Raw genomic sequence first — 20805 nt, forward strand, 5'->3', positions numbered from 1 at the left:
AACTACAAAGATGGTTAGTTGGTTAGATGGTTAGTACAAAAGATTGTACAACTCTTGCTCGCTCTGTAGGTGATTTTCCTGAGGATTTATAACAAAGCTATTCTGTTCCCATTCAGACCGTGCAATATCACCCAACAGTTTTTCATTGAATGTTTGTTTCATCTCCCCATCATATGCTGCTACTCTGTTATTCATTTGCACAATATTATGTCACTTTTAGAATCACCTGCACTGATAGCTAAGCTATTTATTTTTCAGGATATAGTTATATTGTTACTTGTTACAGTTATTTGATATTATATTTTGCACTATCCTACTGTATATTACTATATACTTGTACATATTGTATATCGTATTCCTCTGCTTCTCTGTCTCTCTTGCTGCATTGAGCATGTGTATGACAAAGGAATTTCACTCAGGATAAATAAAGTACTTCTTATCTTATCTCATCTTAGTTGAACATTATGTCAAGTTGTATTGTTTCATGAACAGGCAGCAGTAGGACAGGACTCTCCAGTTTACACTCAGAATTAATTTAAACTAAAAGCTGACAGCAACCATCAATCTATTTAGGATTTTATATCTCATTTGGTACTGCATATTTCACCACAGACTAATTACTAAAGTGATAGTTTTGTACCATCAGCTGCCTCTGTGCGTCATGACTCGAAATCACTGTGATGAAAATACATCCCCCAATAAATTAAACAGAAACCAAATAATGAGCTTCTTTAGGATTTGTGAGAGCTCTTTTCTTCACTGCAGTCACATCGTAATGAGTAATGTGTGTATGTGACACAGAGTGAGGAGCCAAGGTACTTGAGTCAATTTAGGACAAAGGAACGAATGGTGCTAAAATACTGGTGGGAAAATGGGAAAATAGAAGCTAACAGTGACAGTAATAAAGAGTGAACTGTGAAATAAAGAGAGCTGCAACCATAGTGAAGGCTTAGGTGGTATTTTGCTTTATTGGCACTGAGAATGAGAGATGATTTTTTTTGCATCTGCTATTAACTTGTTGATTTTCTGTCCTCTACCTCTTTCACGTATCATTTTTGCACGTCAGACTTTTAAAGTGTCTCTTTGAGCATTAGATCGAGTTTCCAGATATTCTAAGCATAAGCACTGATAAGTCTCCTTGTCACTTAGCAAACACTGGTCCAGCTGGATGACAACAAAACCACTTTAGGAGCAATTCTGGATCAGGGTAAGGTGCTGCAGGCAGAGCCCCTGCTTGCTGCATCAACCCATCAGACAGGCGGCGCTCTGGAGCTGCGTTGGAGGAATGCCTACAGGCGAACAGAGAAAAAGATTCAGCGCTGCAGAGACATCCAGGACAGCCAAATCAGGTGATCCAGGCTCACTGGGATCTTTATTATCTACTGGCTAAAGTTTAAACTGTTGCCTGCACAGAATGAAAAATGTTGCTGATTTTTTTTTTCTTCATTTGTTCTTTGTTCAAATATCTGCCAAAAGTCTCTTTCTACCCAGCATGAGCTTTTTAAAAGGTTGTTAAAAAGAACTTAGACCTCCCTAACAAGATGTTCTTTCACAACCTTTCAGTTTTACTATGTGAAAAAGTGCCTCACAACCAGCTGTCTTTAGTCTTCTATTGATTTGTGTGTAAGCTAAAGTACAATGAAGCCTGGTATAACCTGATGGCCTTGTGTGAAATGTTTAGAGTATAGGTATTGTGTGTGTTTCTTTGGTCTTTCCACAGCGATTCATTGTTCCATCATTTGATCGTGAAGTTAACCACTAATTACTGTTAGTCAAATGTTTGTCAGTGGATTCACAAAAGTTGCCATGGCGATTTTTAATAAGAATAATAACAGCACTTTAACTAGCAACCTGCAAAAATGATCTGGAATATATAAACAAATAACTTTGTAGCATACTTTATAGGAGCATCCTGAAATCCATATCTGAGTGACTTATGTTCTTTCCACAGACTGAACAGAACATTTAGTGGATTCATGTTGTTAGGTTTTTTTAAAAATTATGCTCAGAAATGTTGCCTGGGCTCTTAGTCAGTAAAAAGTGAAGCACAAAACGTGCCAAATGAAAAACAGACATAGGCAAAGAATTACTATATGAGTTCCTACAGCAACAATTCGACAATCTGTTGTACAGAAAGTTCCTTATATTCTTATTGAATGTATTCTACAGCCCAGACATCAGAAACCCCCCCCCCACTCATTTACAAGCCCTATTTATCACTTGTGGATCCAAGCCCAAGTCCTTACCTCACTCTGTATGAAGGTACAGTCATGTTCTGCCCCACTGGTTGAGCTATGTGCTTTTCCATCCTCCCCACAGATTCCACACCAACTTTGACTTGGTCAGTGAATGGCTGGCTGGTGCCAACAAACACCTGAAGACTTTGTCAGGTCTGGTAAATCTCTCTGACCTGAGTCAGGAGTGTGTTCAAAGCAATCTCATCAAGCTGCTGGTAAGGCTTTTCTGTGTTCTCATCAAATAGCCTTTGACCTAAAGAAGCTTAATAACAGCCCAGTTAAAGAATCGCTGCAGTCTGCCCCTAACATCCTAACATCTATCTTTTTCTTACTAGTTTGCTTTTTAATGAAATGATTCCTCATCGTTCCTGTGGTTTAAGTCTTTTTCAAGCACTTCGTAAAATGCATTTGTAAAATGTTACAGAACGCTACAATCTTTGGTATACGAGGTTGATATAAGCAGATACCATAACCCTAACCCTTTATTGCATTCTATGACATGATCATGAAGAAATTAATAAAAATTTGCTTCCTTACATGACATAATATTTAATCCTGTCCCCAGCTTTAGTTAGAACGGGCAAACACCACCTACAAAAAGTCCAAATAAATTAACACAAATTTGTAATGGATGGACATATGGGTCTAAACTGGCTGCTGGACAATATTGATTTGTTTTCTAATATTAGTTAACCTCAACATGTCCCCAGGACTTCTCCATGGAAGTGGAACGTATGTCTGTACTGAAGACCTCGGCATCCAAGCATGCTGCTCAGCTCCTCCAGCTGAGGGAGGCTGACTGCCCTGGACTGAGAACTCAGCTTACCCAACTGGAGAACAGCTGGAACCAGCTGACCTCTGACATGTCAAAAACCCAAGACCAGCTGCAACAGGTGCAGAATGTTTTCAAAAGACCCTAACTGTTAGATGAATAGCCCCTTTCTAGTGGTTTCTATAGTGGCCCAGTTTCCAATTTATTGAAGTTGGTTGGTTTTCAAAAATAATTGGGCACTGAAAACTCCTCTCCAGTTAGGGGAGTGCAACCTTAAACCCTGCTGAAATCTATATGAGGGTGAGTGAGGATAGGGAGGACCATGAATCTAGAAGACAGCCACGATTCAATTTCTCCTGAGCATTTATCACCAGAGAGTGGAACCAGATATTTGGCTTCATAATCATTCTGATGTTTAAAAATTTGGCAACCACAGAGAAGATAAAAAAGATTTAATAATGCGGATGTGCACAAAGGTCAGATAGTAATGGAGCAGATGTTTAAAAATATAATTACATTGTTAGATAAATCATATGAAGTAATCTAAAAAACGAACTAAAGTTAGGAATATATGTCATGTAAAGTGAACCTCCCTGCTTTCTTTATTATCTTTTCCCCGTTTAGTGTCTCCTGGCAGCACAGCCATCGATGGAGCTTCTCTCTGATCTGGAGGACTGGCTCAAACAGATGAAGAACTGCATGAACCAGGAGAAAGAAAAAGTCCTCAAGGCCAGCAGTGCAGCTCAGGTCACTGAGATCCTGCAGAATTTCCAGGTACTTAAACCGCCTCTGTTTTCACTTTTCCCTCTGCATCTATTTCAATTGGTTATATTTGAAAGGTTATTTCAGTGCCAGTCTTTACTTTGAATTGACGCAACCCATCCATCAATTTGTTTGACAATCAACAAGCGAGCATCTGAAATTTATACGTTGCTTTTTCCTTGAAAGGGTGCATTTCACTGTTCTCTCCTCGATATGGCTCTTATTTTTTCTGCTGTTATGTCAGTGACATCTATGAATCACATCCTGCAGTAAAAGCACTATAATTTAAACCACTAAAACAGTACTGATTTAATTCTTCAAAGACTGAAAGGTATGAAAAATGTAAGTTAAAAAAGTGGCATAACAGAGGCATCTACATTAAATCCGATTTGTTGGTCTATTCAAGCAGGGGAGAATCTAGCATGGTTTTCGGTTCGGTTTGCATAGTTTTATTCATTTTTTATGTTGTTTTTTTAGGTATTCAAAGCTGCTGTGACCAATGGGCAGCTCCTCCTTCATTTCCTGTGTCAGCCCAGGCCTCAGATGGCAGACATCCAGGCAGTCCGCTCTGAGCGTACAACGTTCGCAGAGGAACTCGGTGCCTCCAGGCTGCAGTGGCTGCACTTTCTGAGAGAGCTAGAAAGTCAGGTCTCTATCTCAGCAACTAATAAAACAGGCAGATTACTACTAATCTGATGCAACTGTAACCTCTATGTTTATCCATCTATCATATTTTTATTGATGCAAACAGATTTTTCAAGTTGGACATTGATAAAAGGCTATTATGTAAAAAATATGTGTGTGAGTTCATAGTGTGCTGCATCAGTGATTTATATCGGCACTGGAACCCCAAAGAGGCCATAAATCTATATTACGTTACAGCAACAGGAACAAGAAAATACATTTTTTTAACACCAACTCGGCTATAAAGACATAACTTTTCATGACTTTTTTGCTTGTCATGATTCATCCACCGTTTGGCTTTCTCTCATCAGATTTGTGGTGCTGAGCAGATCCATCGCACTTGTGCAGAAAGGGAGAGGCGTTTGCAGTGTCTCCACGGCTGGATAGAGCAGCAGAAGAAGCAGCTGAATCAGTGGAAACAGCCCACCAGCCAAACTCTGGCTCATAAGGCTCTGCTGGAGTGGGAGGTAAAGTAACAGGAGCAAAGAGATGAGGGCCTTTTGTAGAGTATCATCCCCTCCGCTCTGGTCTGATCTGAGAATGTGTTTTTTTTTTTGTCAGGCTCTTGAGGGTAGAGTGAAGGAAGTGGCTGCAGCTCTACAAGAGTTAAAAACCACACATGTGTACGATAAAAGGGAACAGGAGCGCCCATGTGATGTTGCCTTTTCTAATGAGGCAGAGGGCGTCAGTCATGCTTGCCGGGATCTTAGTCAAGAGGTAAAAGTCAGTCTTACTATAATTCAGTGCTAGATTACAGCATATTAAAACACAAGCTTTATAAGCTGTAAATCCTGTCCTGAGCAGATGATGAGAAGTATTTCAACCTGAAACACCTTGGACAACATGTAAAGTTATTGCTTTATGCTTGAGTAACACTTCCATACACAAAGGGGTCACTTATCATGATAGACCCACAGTGACTCATCACTCAGTTTTGCATTTTCCCTCTGCAAAGTGTTTTCAAGTTTATTGTTTTGGCTTTATGTCCTTCCACTCTTTCACTTGGTTTATTCTTTTTTCTGTCCCTTTTTCCAGACGTAGCAAACAAAGCTCTGATAAACTCACCCTGATCAGCACCATATGCCAAACATGGTGCTTAGTGCAGTCATATGTCTTACAAGTTGCTCAATAACTGCACAGAATGCATGGAGTACTCAAAAAATCATTCCAAATCTCAGATGAACTGAGCTACAGTATAAATTATCTTTATAAATGGTCTTGTTTCTGGCGGCCTTTCTAGATGAAAGCTCTGAGACCTGCGCTTCAACAGGTTGTGGAAAAGTGGAGTTGTTTCCACAGAGATCTGAGGGATGTGACTCTGCACACCACCAGGGTGCGCTGTGCCTTTCAGCATCAACAAGCTACTCTCTTCTTGCTGAAGCAGGCAGAGGGATACATGGACTTCCTCCTGGTAAGCCTTGTTGGTGAACCTTTATATCCAACTGTGTGCGTACAAAGCTACAAGAAAAATAATCACATGTTGTATTTCATTCTAACAATTATCATATTAATTAGTTTGACATGTCAGTTCCTGAAAGCCTTATATATTTGCCAGTGTTAAAGCAACAGTTTAGAAAAACAATGTTTTTGACCAACCAGCTGTAGCTGTATGAAGTTAAAAGCCCCTCATTCTAGTTGTGACAGATTTAGAATAGATGTAGGCACTCACAGATGTCAAGCCGTCAGTGCTTTTCAGTCTCTAAGCTTTAGTTTAGAGTAAGAAGGAATATAAAAGAAATGTGTTTTATGTCCCACAGCAACTCCAGGAGGAGGCTGGAAAAGGAGAAGCACTTTGGGCAGCTGTGAACAAATCCTGTCAGAGTCTTGTAGGGTCTCTCCATCATGGAGCGGCACAGGCACTACGTGATGAAGTGGAAGGAGAACAAAAACGGTCAGAGGCCTGCGTTGCAGTGCACGCAGCAATATTTCAATTAACAACTAAACATGTTACAGTTGCACACATCGTCAACTAAATCAGGCAACTATGGTCTTACTTTGTGCATGTTAGCGCTATACAGCCGCAAAGTAATCAAGCATTGCATCCTTCTCAGGTGGCAGAACACGGTGCAGGAGATAAAGGAGGAAAACATAAAGACAGAAGAGACGCTTTTGGTCTGGCAGGAATACACTCGTCTCTCTTGTAGCTGCTCTGCACAGCAGAAACACCTGCAGCATGAGTGGGAGGAGCTATCAAGGTCATCACTTTCAGCTGGACACAACACTCAAGCCATAGATGGCTCAGTAAAGGTGAGTCTAGGGCTGTTACTAGACTGTCTATACAGAACAGGTTGTTAGCAGAAATCAGCTGCCTCATACGCTTATGTAATGCTTCAGTATGCGTGTGTGAAGTTCTAGCAGTAAACCCACTGTTATCCACAATGTGATTTATGTCATAATAATAAAAAAATTCAAGTTATTGGATTTGTTTCATAAGGTTTTAAAGTAGCTTAAGACTGAGTAGATCAAATATCTGAAAGCATGAATAAATTTAAGTGGTTGAATTGAAACTATTTCTGGGATTATTAAAGGTTATCTTGAGCAAGCAAATAAGCTTATTAGGATTTAATAGATCTTATTTTTCATATCTGCCATTCTCAGTATTTAGAGTCATCAAATTCCCCCTTTGACTCATCCTGTACCTGGCATTGGTTTAGAGAGTACACGAATTACATACACAATTTAATTAAATGTTTTTCTCAATGACTGATCCTCTATTCTTGGAACTGAACAGGCAGCATGCATTTACTGGCAGAAATATCCAATGTGGTCTGTTCAGTTTTCATACATCTGATGTCCCCTCTTCGTGCGTAATTCTGATGCAGTATTACGTGTTTAATTTGGAAATTCTTTCTTTTTCTTTTTTTTTTTTAACAAAAAGCTTTTGCGGTGCTATTAATATTGGGGTTTTTCTTCTTCAAACTACACAGAAAAGTGTATTTTGTTAGAAAAAGAAGCTCTGATCTTCTGCTTTATTTAAAAAAAAAATCCTCAAATAAATTAGATGAAAACAATTTGAAAGGTTAAAAAGTTTTTCTGTTAAAGCTGCTGCTTAAAATTAAACACACTACATGGATATATATGAATATGAAAAATCAGAATTTTGTGTTTTGTTTTTTGTTCTTTTATCCAGAAGTTGCAGGGTGCTGCTGAAGAGCTGCAAAGCATCATGGGAGATGTCTTAGCAGCATCCAAGCCTCTTATTGGCCAGCTAGAACCACTACCTGCAAGTTTAATAGGATCAGAAACCAGACTGCTGTCGCGTGGCATCCTGTTGCTAAACGAGGCAATTGCAGAGAAAAAGAGGAGTGTTGAGGTGAGGGAAGTTATGTGAAATATTTTACCTGTGCAGTTTTCTTTCAGTCTAGCTTCCCACTGTATGAGAATTTATTATCGTCACACTGAGTGCAGAGGGACACTTTCTCAAACTCAAACTGTTATATATACTCAGTTACATTTCTTTGAATGTGCAGGAGGATTTAGAGCAACGTAAACTATTTCACGCCCAACTGGAGGTGTTCGAAAAGCAGATGCAGGACTTACAGCAGAAACTAAAGGCCGGCAAAGATAACACAGACTCTGTAAAGGTTCGTCGGACTCACTATTGTCTACATCCCTGTACACTTTATTAACAAATGCTCTTAAACTACAGTTGTTTCAAATATACCTGGGTTTGCAGCAGGTACTCCAGGAGCTCTGTGGTCTGTTTCCATCATTGCTGGACATCAGAGACATGAGTGGCCACCTGAATCTTAACAAACAGGAGTCAGAGAGACTGCACGTACTTATCAGGGAGTGGGTCGAAGTCATGACTCGTTCATCAGACAGGTGAGGAAGTTCAATTCACGAGAAAGCAAAGATAGTAATCTATGTGTAGCTGTCTGCACATTTAACAGTTTTTCAGGCAAATTCAGATATTTATGTATCACATAGCAGTGTACAATCATCATAAACAGAAAGTGTACCCTCTATTCTTAGGTTTTACATATTATAACACAGTAAATATAATTCTTATCAGGGTAAAGGTTAGCTAAATACAATCTCTTTTATCTTTTATCAATTTTAACTCACTTTTAAAAATAAATAAAATTAAAATTACTTCATTTTTATTTTGACTGTGAAAGTAAGAATTGCACGTCAGTTTCGTTGTTCAGTGTTTGATTGCTACAATGGCAATAAAAGATTCTGATTCTGAGGAACAACAAGAGATATTACACCGCGTCTGTTGGGAAGCACTAATGCAGCAATTCATTACATTTTTGTTAAATGAGTAATATATGGTGTATGCCATATATGTTATATGTTATATATGTTATATATTAATTTGAGCTTATAGTTACTTAATTTTAATTTCTGCAATGGACCAGATTATTTTTATTGTGTCCTGATAAATAAAGCCTCATAACTGAAGGTGGGGGTGTTTTTTGTAGTGTTGTTGTCTATTGCCAAATTCTTCTGAGGAATAACTTAGTGTGTCATTTTCTGGAGACAATGGATGCACTGAGTGTTCTTTTTCTGCGCTGTAGTAAAAGAAAGCTTTGCATGTTGATGTATGTTACATTTCTTTCCTAGAGAACTGCAGGATGAGTGCCAGCGTTCCCTGAGCTTTCAGGAAAAGAGTGGAAGATTGACACAGATCAAGGAGAAACTGGAGCAGGAAGCAGTGTGCAGAAAAAACCCGAGTTATTCAAGCCTTCAAGAGATGCTGATTGTCCATCAGGTAGATGGACCTCCTATAAGTAACTATTTGAAAAATTTGATAATTCACTTTGAAGCCAAACTAATGACCTCCTCGACCCAGTAATTTCATTTATCGCTGAGGCTGAGAGCATTGCAGCACTGGAGCAATTTTCATGTTATTTTGAAGAAAAGCTGTAATGCTGCAAGAAATGTAATTACAATTTTATTACACTTTTGAAATGTTTAATCATAAACAGTGTTTATTTCAAAAAAGATAAAGAGTGATGTAAGAATCACATTGTGCCCTCTTTTCTGCTCCCACAGAGACTTCAAGCTGACATAATGGTTGGACATCAGCTTCTGCAGCATCTTCTCTGTAATGCAATCAAATCCATGGAAAAAGAAACAGGAGAGAAAAGGTAAATGATGGATAAGTCAAGAAAAGGCTTAGAAGTAAATACTTTGCATATAATTATTTTACATAAAATGCTTATTTGTTGTTGCTAGTGTAATAAAATAACAACTGTATCAGTAGAATTTTCTTTAAATACATGAGACATTAAATGGTCAAAGTATAATCATAAAAGAAAATATTTGTAGAGTGCATACCCTTTTGATTTGTGTGGGAAATAATACAGCTGCAAGGATCCATTGCAAAAGACAAATGGGGGTGGTGATTTGACTAATGAGAGGTGGTTGTTTTGAGGTCTTAAACTGACTGAAAATAAATTACTGTGTGTGTGTGCATGGCAGACAACTGCTGTATTTTTCCTCGATGTCCTTGAATCCGTCTTTGAATTCTTTGAGAAGCTTGGAACGGTTTCAGAATTTTGAAAGAACCCAGAGGGAATTTTCCCTCGCTGCTGGAACCGCTGCTCACAGCTGGAAGACATTTTTAAGATCCCACTTATTTTGCAGTTGGTAATTTATAGATTGCAGATAAATCAGCTGTGACAGAGATGCCCTTATGCTGCATTAGTTGTAAAATTTTATGCTTTTTGTTTTTATGTGTGTATGTATGTGGACACACTGTAACACAGTTTTTATCGCCTCCATTTTATTTTATTTGTTTATGTGGTTTTAGTTTTAGTTGATTGTTTTGGACCCAATGACACACAAAAACTGAAATTGTATTTTGTTGGTTTTGTTGGTACAGATCTGAGCTCACGGCACAAGTGGTCAGTTTAAAGAATGGCTGGTTCAGCTCCGTGGCTCTGGCTGGTCAAAGCCGGACCTTAACAAAGGAACAGCTGCACCAATGGAGAATCTACAAGAATGGTTTGAAACATCTGTGGAAGTTGTTGAGGGACGCTGACTCTTTGCTGCCCCCAACTGGACGCTTTCTCTGTGCAGTGGATCAGCTGCAGAACTGTGTCGATGATTACCAGGTCAGTATAAAAATGTATTTTACAATGCAGTGGAAAAAAAAATTTGTTTTTTCTATATAAAGTCTGACCATGAAGTTTAAGTAATCCACCCATAAAAATGTGGGGAGATTTGCTACATTCATGAAGATTTCACAGTTCTCAAACCCACAGACACTGAATCAGGGCATGCGTGTTACCAGGAGCACGCTCATTGTTATTTTTTACGAGATTGTGCACTAGAAATTCCTCCTATGGCTGCGGGAGTACATCAGCAAAAGACATGTCTGAATGGCAATCCATACCATTGTGTGACAGCATGCAAAAGTTGTTGTTGTTTGCCTAAACCGACACAATCTTTGCTGATGAACCAGCCGTACTCACCAGGCTTAGTTCATTTGTCTATGTGTCCAAAACCAGAATCAACAGAGACAATTCAATTCAGTTAACCTCAGTGTTATTTTATATAGTTGCCTCAAGGCGCTTTGTATTGTAAAGTAAAGACCCTGCAATGATACAGAGAAAACCCCAACAATCAAATGACCCCCTGTAAGCAAGCACTTTGGCAACAGTGGGAAGAAAAAAATGATCTTTTAACAGGAAGAAACCTCCAGCAAAACTAGGCTCAGGGAGGGGCGGCCGTCTTCTGTGACCAGTTGGGGGTCACAGCAGACGTGACAGCCATGCTGTGGAAGAGAGGAACGAAGGAAAAGGGGACAGAAAGGGACTTCAATCTAGAGCAGCTGAAGTCCCAGAGATGCATGAGAAGAGGGCTTTGAAAGGGAGATCAGTCATATTAACTTAACGTTTTAGGTTTTTAATGGTTTTACTCAAAATTTTCACCCTAAAGACTATTTCTCCCCACATTTTTTCAAAGTGTATCACAGAGTCTCTGGATCAGCACTCCACTGTGTACACCCAGACACTGAAGGCTGGAAAACATCTGTGTGAAACAATGAAGGACTCAGAGTGTTACAGTCGACTGCAGTCAGAGTTTCAGGCCATAGATGAAGCCTGGCAACGAACCACATCACTACTGAGGGAAAGAAGAGACATGCTTTACACCACTGTTAAGGTAACATGCCTGTGTTTAATTTTTAGCATTTTTATGCTATATCTGAATCATCAGTTATTTAAAAGTGTACGAGTAAAATCCATATCCGAATCTCACTGTTTTGATTAATAGTCAAAAGACTTTATACAGTTCAGAAAGACCCAAGAAACCCAAAGCTGAAAATTCAGAAAACATAGAGGTCAATTTGCCATAATTTCCTGGGAATTCACTACCATCAGGGAACTGCAGGAGACAGATTCATGTGTCACTTTTAACAAAAAAAAGCCCACCCCCACCCGCCTGAAAGGTTTTTATCAATCATTAATAATAAAGAATAAGTTGAACTTTGGTGAAATAAAGGTCAGCACAGCAAACTCCTTCCCATTGGTTTTCACTGCATGAATCATATTCATTCAGCTTAGTTTTACTCCATAGCCTCACCAGGAGGGCCCAACCCACAGATTTATAACCGCTGACAGAGCAAGTCGTTCTCATTCACTTGGATCATTTCTCGCTGTTCTGTCAAAGACATTCGCCAGTTTTATGCACAAGGTGTCCTTTGGTGACTGAGCTTGATATACTGGATTGTGGCACCCAACACATCATACCCAACATGTTAATACAGCATGAACTGCTGTATTTGATTTAAACTAATCAAGCCTAACCCAAAGGATCAAATGAAAGTATCAGGAAGTAAAAAAAAAATAAAAAAATAACAAACAACAAAAATGAGTGCGTTTTATTACCACACTCCTAACATACACTTGTAGCTCTCTAAAATAGGACAAATATTGCCTCAACTGTTGTATCAAGGCTCCAACACCAAAGGAAATATTTTGCATAACATGGAAAGATGTAGGTGAGAAAGAAAATCTACACATATAAAAGGCAAGATAAACATTTACCATCCACTCTCCAGCTTAATCAAGAGACAGCATATTAGGTTTTACCTTAAAACTGCATTTATATCACTGCCTGATATGTTTTGAGTATTTAGAAAACTGCACCTTCAGGAAAATCAAGAAAAAGAGTGTGTCTGTGCACTAACAAAGGAGTAGGAGGTGTCTGCTTTGCATGACCCATATCTAGGACCTGATCCCAACCAACCCATACATACACACACGCACACACACTCAGGCTGGTGTGTTGCCCTGGCACTGAACTCCTGCCAAGAGGGATCAAAGAGCGACTCAAATCTCTCCATGATCCACATCCAGAGACAGCTGGTTGCCAGTGTCTGCCCCTTTCATTCCTTCAGTGCTTTACTGTAAGACCTAGACAGACCAGACATCGAACAAAATACCACCCTAATCTTATATTACAAGTAATACCTTTAAAAATACAGATACATGAGCATACCCTTTCATTATTTTTCATCAAGTCCTGCTAAGCGTGCTTGCTCTCTGACTATTAGAATATTCAGACCCTAACATTTGTGCTGGGTGAGCTGTGTTAATTATGACATCTGACTGGTTTCGTGACCAGAGAGAGGTCAGGCAAAGTTGTGTTAACCCCTTTAAGCTCAACAGGATCCAACCCGGACAAGGGAAATCCCTCTGAACAGCGTTTTAAAGGTCAGATCACACATAGATTGATAGAAAAACAGAATTGACTACTGCAGACATCATACAGAATAATATATTAAATTTTTAAGGACCCAAAGAGCTATGGTTTTGTAACATTTAAAAAAACAATTTCACTCAGGATTTATCACAGCATCTGAAAGCTTGACTGTTGAAAAACTAAGAACACTGATGACATTCTGAGTTTTTTCCTTTTATGAGGTTCATTAAATTTATTTTTGGAAGGCACATTTGGTGTCTGATAATTTAACATGTTAAAGCTGTCCCTGTCTTCTCTGAGGCATTTTATTGATGTGTTTTCAAGCACACTCCAGAGATCTCTGACCGCTCTGTGTCACGCTGCTTGTCTAGATGTGGTCTCGGTGTCAGGATGGAATCAGCAACATCGTGTCTGAAATGCACGAGTTAAAGATGAAACAACAGACGTGTGAAAGACCGGAGGACTCCGCTCTTATCCAGGTGATTTAATATAATATTGTAAAGGATGTGTTTTCATGTGTTTGTGAATGTATGAAAAGTAGAGGGATATAAATTGTAGAAAACTGCTGCGGGTATTTCAGAGCTCCACTTTTCTAACAGTGGAGTGAAAATACATTTCATAACATACTGTTTAAGAAATGAAGGCAATTTTTGATAATAAAACGAGCTGCTATGCTGTATGATTTCCAGACAGAATAGAACCTTTTGTACTCAGTTGTGCATATGAAATCTACCTCTATTCATCAAAGCAGTTAAAGAGCTTTTAAGCTTTATTATAGTTTTATTGCAATCAGCCTGCACAAAGTTTCAACAGTAATGCAACTCCATATATAATAAATGTGCATGTTTGCTACTTTTCCAAAGCATTAAATTATCTAGAAAACACACAGTCTGTAATTTACAAGTGTATCAAGATCAAATATGTAGAAATATGGCCTTTGGTTCTGTCAGTGCAGAGAAGATTAACTCTGTTTAGATTCAATTTAGATTTTAATGCATGAAAATACATTTAAATTTGTGCTTTTTTTATATCAAGGACTATCAAGGGTTTCACTTGCATTCCTGATAATAGGGTTTTCACATTTTAGTACTGCGGCTTCTTTCACCAAGGACAGTCACCTTCTCTGCTTCGGAAACAGTCTTTGAAAAACTCTTTGTCTTAACAGAGTAGGACCTCGTTCTCTGCAAATTAATTCTCAGAATCAGATCCACATGCTGCAGAAAAACAGGTACTGAGGGTTGCCAGCAGTGGACATTGTGTAATTTACTGAAATAATATACTTACTGAAAAGAAACAGAAGAACAGAAACAGTTTTGTCATTGCTGTAACACTGAAAATTTGACATCTCTCTATGTATGCCATTGGCACCTATATGACAGTAACCTATCATTTAAATCCCAATAAATAATTTGCAGTTTTCTGGACTGGTCTGAAAACTAGCCAGTTTCTGAACACTTCAATTTCATCAGTAGCTACCCCCATCCCACCAGAGAACCCCTGAGTTTACCCCCACCCCTCCTTTATTTAATATCCCCATGCTTTCACTCCCCTCCCCCTTTCTACCCCTTCTACCCTCCCCCTGTCCCGTCCACATCCTTTTAATCTGGACGGTCAGAGCGAAAAGAGAGAAGCGTGTTCACACACAACTTGTACATGGCTATCTGACCGGGTGCTCAAGTGTGCATGCTTGTGTGTGTTATGCAGGAGACTGAGCTCTCTCTGCAGCATTTGGCCATCGGATTGAAGGAACTGGCCAACATGAAGACGGACCTGTCCCAGTATGTCACGGCCAGTGACTCGGCTCTGCTGGAGAAGCAGCTGGAGCAACTCCACAGTCAGTGGGAAGAGCTGTGTATGAAGGTGAGAACTGACAGAGAAGTTTATATGTAAACAGAGAGCGGGGGGACTGTGTGTCTTAGGGACTGCAGATGAAACAGGTAAGAGAGAGAAAGAGAAGTTGGGGAGAGAAGGAGGGAAAAGTTGCTACCAGCTGTGTTTTGGCGGTGACCAGCCGCACAAAGCCTTACACCACACACAGAGACACGCACACAAACACACACAGACACTTACACTCATTTGTGTGAGAAAAGAGCCAGCGTGCGCAGGTTCATGGAGGGAAAACTGCATCTGTCTCCTTTTCAGCAATTTGCCTCCCTGCAAGCCAAATGACTTGTTTGTTAATATTTCCTCTGCAGTTTGGTGAATCTCACAGGTTGTTTTTAGATTGTATCCAGCAGAGCTTGTTCTGCTCGTATCAGCCAAGTAAAGAGAAGTCTTTTTAAAGTGAGAGCTTGAAAAAGTCAGGCTACCACAGCAGTCACATGAAGCTGTCTAAAACAACAGGGGGTTAATTCTGTAACTACATTATTGCAGAAAGTAGCTCCGCTGTATACACACAGGCTCAAATTCCTGCGACTAAGTCTTTCGGCTTAAGCACAAAATCACTCTTTTTCTTGAGAAACACACAGTTATGACAAGCTCTATACATTTTTGTCAGGGATTATGGTTTAATTTATGCTCATGCTAATAGAGTCCCCAATTATAGTCCACCTGCCCCTGTCTTGGCAGGAGTTACTGGGTTTCACGGTTATAGCAACAGCAGCCAGGAATGCATTGTGTGTGTAGTACTCTTGTTTTCTGTATGCAAACTGAAGTAGTTAACCTTAACTTTGCACAATACCATCATGTAATTGCCTGAAAGCCATCTGATTTCTTCCAGTAAAGACCACTCACTCACAGTTAGGTGTGTGTGATTTTTGTACTGAATCGTTTTTGTTAGTTTGATATAGAAAAGTCTAGACAGTAGTCTTAAAACGAATTTTTGTTAGTTTCAGCTGATAGATCACACCAAACATTTTTAATCCGTATTCATCCCTGACATGGCCGGGGGGCGTGGATCTGAGCCACTGCAGTTTCCTCTGCATAGTTAACAGGTGGTAGGTGGGGGAAGCCACCGGAATGGGTCTGATGAGCAGATGGCTCGGCTGGGCTAAGGGGGATTCAAGGGACTGGATCTATTGTTCCAGGGAAGCACTAAGTCCTCACAGGGTGACCGCGGCTCACAATGCACCCTAAATTCTCCTCCATTCCGATGCCAGTTCATTAAAACCAAAGCAGGGCTCATTTTAAAATAAAAGTGTCACTGAGCAATAAACTATGGCTGATGTAACATGCCCCATGGGCATGCTAAGCCCTTTAGCTTCAAAAAGATTATCACCCCCCGCAGCAATGAAATGGGGTGTTTTCATGGTATTAAGCTGTCATTAGGTAAATGGACCTTGTTAATTTCATCAAATATCAAGACTCTCCTGGGGATTTTTCTCAATTCAGTTGATTACTGATGAAATGCTATTTAACTGTAGCAAGAGAACATTTTTACCACGTTTTAATCTTTAATACCATGTAATCACACATTTTTATGCTTTGGGGCTTTTGAAGTGCCCTACAAATTTCATTAGTTATACACCCAGTTGCACCAAGTTCAACCACACAAATGCTTTTTTGTGCACTATATTTGGGTCAGACTGTTTCTTGGATGCATACCAGGGGGAGTCAAAACAATTAACCCTGTTTCAGATTGGACTGACAGTCATAAAGAAGTTCGTCACCACTCTTTTGGTTGTTTCCTGTAAGTCGACAGTAAATTTGCCAAAGAAAGTACCACGTTTACAACTATAGATGATTTTTCTCTCCATGATCTGCTTGTTAATTGTAACAAAACATTGTAAAAGATCTTGGAAAGGTTTAGTTAGAGAACCAGTAGATGTGCTCTGCACCATAGCACTTTGTAACTGCCAGCACTGAAGATTTATTAGAGTGAATTATTTTAGCGGGGCTTTATATATTGTAGCAGTATACCCAATGTGCAAACATAGCATGGTGATTATCTGAGAATAGGTAGTTCACACTTGTAATCTTTAACTTATAGCACTGCTTAAACACCACTTTTATTGCTTTGACTCTTCTTAGGTGTCATCGCGCAAGCAGGAAATCGCAGATCGTCTCAATGCGTGGACCATCTTCAATGACAAAAACAAGGAGTTCTGTGATTGGCTGACTCAGATGGAGCACAAAGTGTGCCACCGGGGAGAGCTGAGCATCAAAGAAATGGTGGAGAAACTAAAGAAGGTACGAGGCGTTGCCCAACACTAGAGTTTCACAGACAATAATCACCTCAATCAACAAAGGGATTGTTTATGGGTATTATTTTGACATTACTTTGAGGAAGTGTGTGTTCCAACAACTAGTTCATGAACTAAGGCATTCATATAAGCTCTATTTTAAGTCCATATATGAACTACATGTGCTGTGTTTATAACAGATGGTGGCCTAGAATTGATGATCTATAGGCCTTTTGTTTTTTCACAACAGTTGTCCTTCCTGTCTCAAGATGAAGTATGATTTCAGTTTTTTTAGAGGTTGTGTTTTTTTGCTTGTAGATGACCGGAGAAAATTGGAGCCCCTTGTCAGTACTTTTTATTAAGATAGTAGCTAAAGAAAATACTTTCTGGTAAAAAACCCAGTGCTTAAGGGAATGGAAATGGGCAGGTTGAATGACTATAACTCATCCATTTTATGCCTTTGCACTAAAACTTGATTAGGTGTGAACTTTTTCCCGATGAAGAAAAAACAGACAACATTTGGCTAATTGCCCTGTATCGTTAATCATGAGTTTTGATGTGGTTTGAGAACTACTGGAATAGTTTCCAGGTTTTCCAAGGTTACTTGCTGTTTTAAGGACTAAATGTTCACAAAGGATATAATGTTCATATATCAGCATCGTTTCATGTTTCCTTACAGGACTGTATGGAGGAAATTAACTTGTTTAGTGAGAATAAAAGCCATCTGAAACAGCTGGGAGAGCAGCTGCTCTTAGCCAGCGACGAGGCCAAGCAGGCACAGGTCCACGAGTCGCTGCAGGAAGTCAACCAGCGCTGGCACAACCTCTTCCACCAAATCGAAGCCAGGTGAGAGCAACCACAGCCGCCACAGAAGCTGCATGGTGTGACCTGCTAACAAAAGTGTTTATTTATGCCAGTTAAACACTTTGCAAAAGGCACTTAAGAAAGCAAATTGTGTATATACAGTGTGGCTCCCCATTCAGGAAGCACCTTTCAAAGACTAAAGGTAAAGTTATGGTAAGAATAAAAGATGAAGTGTGTATTTGTGCATGTGGCCAATGGTTTATAGAAGATTCAGGTTTACTGTGTACAGAACCAGCAATTCACATCATTATCCCCCCACCGAGCACTTTTCACATCAAACCTGCTCAGCAGTAAAAGGCATAATTAAGGACCAAAAAGGCTGTAATTAAACAGCAGCTCTTCTGGGTATCCATCCACCTGCTGCTGCGTTAGCTATGCTCTGCAGCTGTCAGGAATACATGGCCTCCAATGTTCAGACTGCAGAGGTTAAGCCTCTGTGTTTGTAAACTGTTACTGCCCCCCCTGACCCCTTAAAAACAGATGGACAGTCCTGTGGAAGAGCAGGAGATACAGACTCCTCTTTTTGCACTGCTGTTTAGCCCCTCCACCTCTATCATGAAAAAAATTGGCTGCGCCTAGCCTCCGACGGGAGCATATGTCCACTCTGAACCCCCCCCACCCCCCACCCCGTAGCCTGTCACTGGGATAACTATTGAAGGTGGGTGGGTGGGAGGGAGGCATATGTCGGTATGTATTAATTGCTGAATTTCAAATTGAGGCCCTCTCAAAAGACCCAGTGAGCAGATTTAAGCTGGCTTGACCACATGTAGACAAGATGGGAGCCAAGAATTCTTGATGGAGAAGAGTTTCTCTGCCATCCTGTAGTCTGCCAATAGATGAACTACACTATCTCTGTTTTTTTAACTGTCTGCCTCTGCTAGAAACATGGCATGCACTTTTTAACCCCAGAACAGTCAGACAACGTGTGCTAGTGAACTTAACCGAGCAAAGTCCTGGAGCCTAAATTAATTTAGATGCTTCTAATAGAAATAAAGTGTGAAACTATGAGGTTTCTTTATACACTTCTGTATGTAAATTGTAGAAGTGAAAATTCTGCACGAATGAGGAGCATTCATGCTCCTTATCTATGTTTTATTTTCAATTGCTAGTAGGCATGATTTAAATAGTCATGTTTGTAGCTAAATCTTTAGTTCAGGGAATAATTATCTAAAAACATCATACTGGATTAAACAAGTACTGTAAGAACAGTAAATGCCTTTTGGAGGTCAGTGTCTGGCTAACTTTGAGCCCTCCTGTGGTCAGCTGTACTTTATAGCCATGCATCCTCTCTTATCCTCCAGCTCCTTTCTGCTTCATTTTCTCTATCCATTCTCTTCGTGTCCTTTTCCTGAGCGAGTGCCTCTGACCGGGTTTTGTTTCTTTGTTTGGCCTCGGCGTGAAGCTGCTGGCCTTTGTTAGCCTGTCAGAGGTGCAGAAGGAGTGAATGGGAGAAAGAGACTGGTTAGTGGACCGAGTTGGTTGCATCTGCAAAGTGGAAGAATGTGTTTCTGAACAGAATTTATACTGACTGTATTAAGCCACAGTAGTTTCTCATATAAACGATCAAAATATACATTAATGTTTTGACTGAAGCTGGGAAAATGTTTGAGTTTGGGGTTTTTTCTTTTTCTTTTTAATTTTCCATTTTAATCCATTCAGTAAGTGTGTCTATTTAATAATGTGCTTTTTAATAAAACAGTAAATTTGACATGACTAATTATATTTTAGCATTGAAAATATTATTTTGATTATAGGGCTTGCTCATACTGATTCATTAACCTTTAGATAAACTAGAGAAAATATAAAGTTATTTTATATTTGCCTTAAACATTACGTTGGTTGGCCCAATAATATCCATGTATTCCTCTTACTCCTTTATTAATTGACCAAACAAACTTGGCATAGAAGTACTAATGAAGGTTCTCACCCATGTCCAATGACAACATCATATTACCTAGCAACCACCTACAATGGGTTTCTATGACCCATTTGTAGGTCACTTTCTTTTCTACTACTACTTTGATGTATTTCCAAATACTTAAAAAAACTGTTTTTTAAAAAAGAGACAGTTTGTAAAATGTAAATAAAAATGAATTCATTGATTTGCAAACCTGATAATTTTAGTGAACCTCTGCTCTTTTTTTACCCAATCGTGTTACTGATCTGTCAGCAATTTAACTAATTAGTAACAAAATTTTCCTCCAGGTGTTTTTTTTTTCTTTTTGACTCCACTTACATTTCCAGCCTTTTGTTGGCCACTTCCCAACTTTTTTGAGGCCTGTTGCTGCCATAACATTCTCTCCTCAAATGTTAAAATGTTTTATTTCAATATTTAGGATGTTTTCTACGGTCTGTTGTGAATACAATTTGGGTTTGACACAGCATCCCAACTTTTTCTTAACTAGGTTTTCAAAATATGCCGCTCGTTTACATTCTCACTTCTCCGTTATCTGTTGGGACCCTTTCATACATTCTTGAGGCAGACAATCACACTTGCAGCTGGTTTTTTAGTGCTTATTATTTCGGTGGAGAGCGTCTCCACTCTCACCCTTGACAGGCTCTGCTGGACCTCGTCAGCAGAGGAGGAAGGATCAAATGGGTAAATTAACTCAAACTCCCAAATGGGGCACACTTCAGGCTTTTAATGCTCAGAAGAGAGCTTTTATTGTTCCATACGTTGCTATGACACCAGTCACTGTGGCGCTCT

General features: G+C 39.5%; 1 protein-coding gene across 1 annotated transcript in view; it reads left to right on the top strand.

The window, feature by feature from the left end:
• syne2a (spectrin repeat containing, nuclear envelope 2a) overlaps positions 1–20805 on the top strand; it is an 84844-nt gene that overhangs the window by 52558 nt on the left and 11481 nt on the right. The window contains exons 76-97 of the mRNA XM_005737310.1: positions 1150–1349; positions 2320–2452; positions 2948–3130; positions 3634–3783; positions 4249–4419; positions 4767–4922; positions 5017–5172; positions 5696–5866; positions 6213–6346; positions 6507–6702; positions 7586–7768; positions 7926–8039; positions 8132–8280; positions 9025–9172; positions 9457–9551; positions 10289–10520; positions 11374–11571; positions 13485–13592; positions 14818–14973; positions 17083–17241; positions 17914–18080; positions 18218–18251. Of these exons, the coding sequence (XP_005737367.1) occupies positions 1150–1349; positions 2320–2452; positions 2948–3130; positions 3634–3783; positions 4249–4419; positions 4767–4922; positions 5017–5172; positions 5696–5866; positions 6213–6346; positions 6507–6702; positions 7586–7768; positions 7926–8039; positions 8132–8280; positions 9025–9172; positions 9457–9551; positions 10289–10520; positions 11374–11571; positions 13485–13592; positions 14818–14973; positions 17083–17241; positions 17914–18080; positions 18218–18251 (3393 nt within the window). The remainder of the gene's footprint in view (positions 1–1149; positions 1350–2319; positions 2453–2947; positions 3131–3633; positions 3784–4248; positions 4420–4766; positions 4923–5016; positions 5173–5695; positions 5867–6212; positions 6347–6506; positions 6703–7585; positions 7769–7925; positions 8040–8131; positions 8281–9024; positions 9173–9456; positions 9552–10288; positions 10521–11373; positions 11572–13484; positions 13593–14817; positions 14974–17082; positions 17242–17913; positions 18081–18217; positions 18252–20805) is intronic.

This window comes from Pundamilia nyererei, unplaced genomic scaffold (assembly GCF_000239375.1).
Source record: "Pundamilia nyererei isolate P.nyererei 1_Seehausen unplaced genomic scaffold, PunNye1.0 scaffold00074, whole genome shotgun sequence".
In the NCBI taxonomy this organism is placed as follows: Eukaryota; Metazoa; Chordata; class Actinopteri; order Cichliformes; family Cichlidae; genus Pundamilia; species Pundamilia nyererei.